Source organism: Staurois parvus, unplaced genomic scaffold (assembly GCF_062004578.1).
Source record: "Staurois parvus isolate SC_StPar_1 unplaced genomic scaffold, SC_StPar_1.0 ptg000470l, whole genome shotgun sequence".
Lineage (NCBI taxonomy): Eukaryota > Metazoa > Chordata > Amphibia > Anura > Ranidae > Staurois > Staurois parvus.
This window is the reverse complement of record NW_028318266.1, coordinates 6,005,228-6,012,598: the sequence shown is the minus strand read 5'-3', so window position 1 is coordinate 6,012,598 and position 7,371 is coordinate 6,005,228. Positions and strand designations below refer to the sequence as shown.

At 40.7% G+C, this 7,371-nt stretch overlaps 2 protein-coding genes across 2 annotated transcripts; both read left to right on the top strand.

Annotated features, from left to right (window-relative positions):
* The first annotated feature begins 1,412 nt into the window (after window positions 1–1,412).
* On the top strand, window positions 1,413–2,358 carry LOC149452661 (olfactory receptor 6F1-like). Its single transcript, XM_089689239.1, has one exon. It carries the CDS (start codon window positions 1,416–1,418, stop codon window positions 2,355–2,357), a length of 942 nt encoding a protein of 313 aa, XP_089545365.1. The 5' UTR covers window positions 1,413–1,415; the 3' UTR covers window position 2,358.
* Window positions 2,359–4,803: 2,445 nt separating this feature from the next.
* On the top strand, window positions 4,804–5,724 carry LOC149452660 (olfactory receptor 6F1-like). The gene has a single exon (XM_089689238.1). The coding sequence runs from the start codon at window positions 4,921–4,923 to the stop codon at window positions 5,722–5,724; it is 804 nt and encodes a 267-aa protein (XP_089545364.1). The 5' UTR covers window positions 4,804–4,920.
* Window positions 5,725–7,371: the final 1,647 nt, after the last annotated feature.

The window sequence follows — 7,371 nt, the reverse complement described above, 5'->3', positions numbered from 1 at the left end:
GCTGTACCAGTGTCCTTGTGATCCCCTACTGTCAGGCACCAAGACAACACTTCTCTGGTCCAAGGATTTGAAATCCCTGTGGCTTTCTTTTCTCCTTGCAGACAGGATGGGCTAGATGGATTCTGAATGGTCAACGCCATCCATGCAAAGGTGCTGGCCAACTAGAAAGGCTCTTGTCAGTACATGCTGAGAGGTACAGATAGGGGTGAAGCAGTGCCCCGGAGCTTGACAACAAGGGATCACGGGACTGGGGGGGATTGGGAAGGGGGTCCAGTGTAAGATCACCTTACAGATCATCTGTAAAGGTGAAGTTACACTTTAATGACAAATGTTTCATTAGACATGAAATGGGGGACAATCTGCAGCAGGGCCACATGCAGCAATAAACAGTTGAGAAGGTTTCTACCCTTTGTGATATAAGGTACCCCGGGAACATCAGTCAGCCATGCTGATAAAAGCAAACAATCCTTTTATTTTCAAAAGCAGACAAACAAAATAACACATCTTATCCTCAGCAAACAAAGAACACAAAATATTCCATACTCTGGCTCAGAATTACCAAATGAGTTAAAGGTGCCCCGCCACCATACCAGTGCCACTCTGTGATTTGTTTTTCTTTTTTATTGATTTTATTGGTTCCAAGAAGGAGGTTTTCATAGGCCAGCCACTGTTACTCAGTCCTAAGCTCAATCCACACTGTTCACACAGGTGTCCATCTCACTCTCTCACTGCCCTCAACTGTCTGTTTTATCTTTCTTTTCTGGACTCAGAGGCATTTGGGTAACCCCTACAGGGCCAAAGTTCTGATAATCAGGGTTTGAGGTTCTTCCCACCCAAAACTCTTCAAACCTCTAAAATTCCATGTCCCTAATACAGAAAGTACTAAAAACCAGCTCTCTCCACTCCAGCCACATTACCCTGGAACTCCTAATCCTCCATGGATGAGAACCCCTGAATACTCAACAATGTCTTTAAATTGTCTCCTAACTCAAATACTGGTGGAATATACTCACCGTCCAGGACATACTCCTGGGGTCCTGTACACCTTCCATTACTAGAAAGGTACATTTTCATTTGTCTGTTGCTGTTTCTGTTGGAGAGTTTCCCTCCCTTGTTACCTGCGTAGTAAAAATGTTGTCACCAGGACAGGAAAGGGGGGCAAATCTCTCTAACAGAGCCCTAGAAAAAAGAAAGAATTCAATATAGGTTCATAGCCTAGATTACTTTATCCAAAACAAAAACTTTTCCTCAGCATACAATTGAGCCCTCCATTATAAATCTCCCGGTCTATAACATACTCACTATAAAAATTGTTTTTTTTATAAAATGTAAAAATGTTGCATTATTTAATGACATTGGTATAAACGTTTTGATTAACCGTGTGTGTTCTTATATCACCACAGTAAATTCAGATAATGTTGGAAAACCAGACAGAAGTCATGGAATTTTTAGTACTTGGGTTTTCAGACCTTCACCTATTTCAGATACCAGTCTTCCTGCTGTTCACCATGATTTACACAGCAACAGTAGCTGGAAATATCCTCATAATCATTTTGGTATTATTTAGCCATACTTTGCATAGTCCCATGTATTTCTTCCTCAGTCATCTTTCAGCGTGTGACATTTTAATCAGCACGAATGTTGTCCCCTGTGCACTCCAGACTTTACTAGATGGTTTCACCTGTATGTCAGTTCAAAGATGCTTCGTCCAGTTGTATTTTTTTGGTGCTTCTGCAATCATAGAATGTTGTCTCCTTTCTGTGATGTCCTATGACCGGTATTTGGCCATCTGTAACCCATTGCACTATTCCTCCATCATGGCTTTCCGTCTTCATTATTATCTTGCTACATGGTCTTGGTCAATGGGTTTTATGGTAGCCATTATCACCATTTTCCTTCTACTCGAAGTTAAATTTTGTGGTTCGAATATCATTGACCATTTCTTTTGTGACCTTTCTCCTCTGTTGGGGATCTCCTGTTCAGATTCGTCAGCTGTGGAAATAGCAGTGTCCTTAGTGGCTGGGGTAATAGGACTCTTACAGTTTTTGTTTGTTATTGCTACTTACATCTGCATTTTCAAAGCCATCTTCCAGATTTCAACCACAGTTGGGAGACAGAAAGCCTTTTCCACCTGCAGTGCTCATTTGTCTGTTGTATGTACATATTATGGATCACTTATTTCTGTTAATATGGTGCCATCCAAAGGGTATTCTTTAAATATAAAGAAAGCTTTATCAGTTCTAAACACTGTATTGACCCCATTATTCAACCCCATCATATACAGCTTGAGGAACAAAGACATACAGGAAGCTCTACGCCAAGTCATGTTTTCAAGAAAACATTTAAAAAAGAGTTAATATTCCGTTATAAGATAATCCTCCAGCTAAATATTGTATTCATATGTACTTAATGGAGCTCTTTAATGTAATGTGTAATATTTTTTTTTGTGTACAGTGTATGTTTACAAAAAATAATTTCATGTAAGTATCTCCATGATGCAATGACAGCAGAGCATTCTGGAGGAAAGACCACCACAAGCTTTGTATTTGGTGTATTTATTTACAGAATATATGATGGGGCATTATTTCTCCCACGAATACCAATGATGGGGCACTATTCCTCCCACTGACACCAATGATGGGGCACTATTCCTCCCACTGACACCAATGGTGGGGCACTATTCCTCCCACTGACACCAATGATGGGGCACTATTCCTCCCACTGATACCAATGATGGGGCACTATTCCTCCCACTGACACCAATGATGGGGCACTATTCCTCCCACTGACACCAATGATGGGGCACTATTCCTCACACTGATACCAATGTTGGGGCACTATTCCTCCCACTGATACCAATGATGGAGCACTATTCCTCCCACTGACACTAATGATGGGGCACTATTCCTCCCACTGATACCAATGATGGGACACTATTCCTCCCACTGAAACCAATGATGGGGCACTATTCCTCCCACTGACACCAGGGATGGGGCACTATTCCTCCCACTGACACCAATGATGGGGCACTATTCTTCCCACTGATACCAATGATGGGGCACTATTCCTCCCACTGATACCAATGATGGGGCACTATTCCTCACACTGACACCAATGTTGGGGCACTATTCCTCCCACTGATACCAATGATGGGACACTATTCCTCCCACTGATACCAATGATGGGGCACTATTCCTCCCACTGACACCAATGATGGGAAACTATTCCTCCCACTGATACCAATGTTGGGGCACTATTCCTCCCACTGATACCAATGATGGGGCACTATTCCTCCCACTCACACCAATGATGGGGAACTATTTCTCCCACTGATATCAATGATGGGGCACTATTCCTCCCACTGATACCAATGATGGGGCACTATTCCTCCCACTGACAACAATGATGGGAAACTATTCCTCCCACTGACACCAATGCTAGGGCACTATTCCTCCGACTGGAACAACCTACTTGCCAAGTTCTTTTAAAAACTATGTGCCTAGAAAAACTGATGCTGTTTGATCATCACTGGGTTTTTAATTTTTTTTTTATAAATTAAAATTTTGAAAAGCAACAATAATGTATGTTTTACTTTCTGCTATAAAACATATCCATTAAAAAAATTAAAAAAATAATTTATTCATAAATTTAGACCAGAATGTATTCTATTTCATGTCCCAATAGATGTATATTGATTGGTTTGCATGGTATATATAGCGTCTACAAACTATGGCATATATATTTAGATATTTTTTTTATATACTAGTAATGAGCGGATCAGCAACTTATAGTGGGACTGTGATAGTGCATCGGGCACTCTGACACTAATTGGCACTGGGGTGGGAACTGACTAACTGACACTGTCATCACCAGTGACACTAATACAGTGATCAGTGATAATACTATGCACTAATACTGCACTAATGACACTGGCTGGGAAAGGGTTGAATTCTTGGGAAATTCTTGGGGAAATCAATGGGTTTAAGTATGTGCCTAACATTTGTTAATGTGTGCTGGTTTATACTAAAAAACTCTTTGTTCCTTCTCCCTGCTTTGCTGGGAGAAGAAACAAAGAGACTGTCCCCTCTGTACAGAGCCCTGTGTTGATTGTCAACAGAGGGCTGTGGGCTGTGATTGAACATATCAGCGGGCCCCGGCCATGAGTCATTGGCCAAAATCAGCTGACAAGACATAGCAAGGGTAGATAGGTGCAAGCCCTGTACCCGGCGGGGGCCAGTCACGTACAGATAGGACCCTGCACCTGTACAGGCCTCCCAGTGTGCAGTACATTTCAGGCTGGTGGTTCTGTAGTGGTTAAATTCATAACCCTTATTAACCTCTTGGCGCCGGCCGGATGCAAATGTGCGGCCTTCCAGCATCTGGTCCTAGACGTCGAGTGGCAGCATATTTGCGTTCTATTAAAAAAAAGCATATGTGCTGAGAGAACATGCCCTGCGCACTCCCAGCACACATGTCCGGTACTCACGGAAAGGTCCAGATCTCCTCTTTTGATCGGGACCTTTCCCGATCATGTGACCGCCGTGACGGCGTGTCACAGCGGTCACATAACACTAAACCCCACCCCGCCTCCTGGCTTCTGAAATCCTTAAAGGGCCGGGAGATGCCAACGCCAAGGGGTTAAAGACTTTTTGTACAAGCCTCTTGGCCTGTAAGATAACCACTTCATGCTGATGCCTTTAAAAAGAAATTGTTTGTTATTATTTAAGAATTGAACCATAATTATTTCCTAACCAATCACGTGTTCTATAGTAAAATTAGAAAATGGCAGACAATTAGACTGAAGTCACAGGATTCATACTCCTTGGATTTCCAGAACTTCATGGATTTCGGATTCCATGCTTCCTTCTCTTCACCTTCATCTATGCCTCAACAATAACTGGAAATGCCTTCATCATTGCCATGGTGCTAATTAGCCATCATTTACATAGCCCAATGTATTTTTTCCTCAGTCACCTTTCAGCATGTGACATTTTAATCAGCACAAATGTGGTACCCAACACACTCCAGATTCTATTAAATAACTCCACCTCTATGTCGGTCCAAAGCTGCTTTGCCCAGTTGTATTTTTTCGGTTCTTCCGCCATCATTGAAAATTGTCTCCTCTCCGTGATGTCCTATGATCGCTATTTGGCCATATATGACCCATTGCATTATTCCTCCATCATGGCTTACCCTCTTCATTATTATCTTGCGATTTGGTCTTGGTCAATGGGCTTCGTCTTAGCCATTATCACTAATGTCCTTCTACTTCAGGTTCGGTTTTGTGGTCCAAATATCATTGACCACTTTTTTTGTGATCTTTCTCCACTGTTGGGGATCTCCTGTTCGGATTCATCGGCTGTGCAGATCGCTGTGGCGGTAGTGGCTGGAGTAATAGGCCTCCTACAGTTCTTGTTTGTGCTTGAAACCTACATTTGCATCTACAAGGCCATCTTCAAAATCTCAACCACAGCTGGAAGACAGAGAGCCTTTTCCACCTGCAGCGCTCATTTGTCCGTTGTATGTACGTACTACGGATCACTCATTTCTCTTAATTTAGTGCCATCCAAAGGATATTCTGCAAACTTTAAGAAAACCTTGTCAGTTTTGAACACTGTGCTGACCCCGTTATTCAACCCTATCATATACAGCCTGAAGAACAAAGAATTACAGGAAGCCCTACGCCAGCTGACCTTCCTAAGAAAACATTTCAAGAAGAGCTGACCATTTGTTATGAGACATACTGGGTTCCATTGACTCAAGCAGATGCAGTATTTAGTCAATCTGACACATTTTTACCAAATTTCGCATGTAATGCTGAAAATGTTGATTCGCTACCCCTTTATGTGGTATTTACCTCAAAAACCAAAATCGTTTGGTAAATACCTCATAAAACAGTGTTAAAAGTCAATTCACTAAAGCAGGGGTGGGCAACTGTGGCCCTCCAGCTGTTGTAGAACTACAAGTCCCATGAGGCATTGCAAAACTGACAGTTACAAGCATGACTTCCAAAGGCAGAGGCATGATGGGATTTTGTAGTGCACCAACAGCTGGAGGGCCACAGTTGCCCACCCCTGCACTAAAGCAAATAAATAAATATTTGTGTTAACCACTTGCCCTCCGGAAGGTTTTTTTTTCCCCCCTTCATGACCTGGCCTTTTTTTGCTATTCAACACTGAGCTACTTTACCTGGCAATTGCTCGGTCATGCAACGCTGTACCCAAATAAAAATTACAACCCCTGGTAAAAAGTATGGAATCACCACTCTTGGAAAATGTTCATTCAATTGTTTAATTGTGTAGAAAAAAAAACAATTAAAAAAAACCCAGTGGTGATCAACTACCACCAAAAGAAAACTCCATTTGTGTGAAAAATTATATACTTGTGTATCCTTTTTCACACAAATAGATTTTCTTTTGATGGTATTTGATTACCACTGGGTTCTTTTTTTATTTTTATTATATAAATGAAAAAAACCTGAAAAATTTTAAAAAACATATTTTCCACATACATATGTACATAAATATACACAACATATTTTCTTTTATAAAACATAAAAAAAAAATCATATATTTAGGCCAAAATGTACTCTGCTACATATCTTTGGTAAAAAAAAACCCCAATAAGTGTATATTAATTGGTTTGTGTGAAATGTATAGCGTCTACGAACTATGGGATATATTTGAAAATTGAACAACCCCGATGTACTGACGGCCTATCTCATTTTTTGAGGCCATAAAATGTCAGGACAGTACAAGTGTCCCCCTAATGACGCCATTTTGGAAATCAGACAGTCTGAGGTATTAGGTAGTATGAGGTAGTAAGAGGCCTGGTGAGTTTTTCTTGAAATTTTACATTTTTTCACAATTTTTTTTGAAAATTAAGCATTTATTTTTTTTGTACAATTGTTTTTTTGTTAAATACCAGTCAACAGTGCAGTACTGCATCATCATATAACTGGTATGGCAGTGATCAGGGATACTGACTGATGACATTAGAAAAATAATTTTTTATTAAATTTTTAAAATACATTTTTCTCTTTTTTTTACAATTTTTTTCTTTTTTGCTACCTATTTCCTTTTTTTTACATCCTATCAAAGTAGCTCAGTGTCTCCATAGTGATACTGTATTACTTGGGGGGGCGATCATGGATTTTTTTACACTGGTATTGCTTATACAATGATGATGCCTGTAAAAGCAATAGTTTTGGTTGCCATGAGTGGGTTTCCCATTCATGAACAGCTTGCTTATGTTTGTGATCTAAGATTGGCTTCAATTAATCACATGATACAGGTAGCCAGGTATCATGTGATTGCTGTAGGCCAATCGCAGATCCCAACAGTAAGAAAGCTGTTCATGGATGGAAGGCCA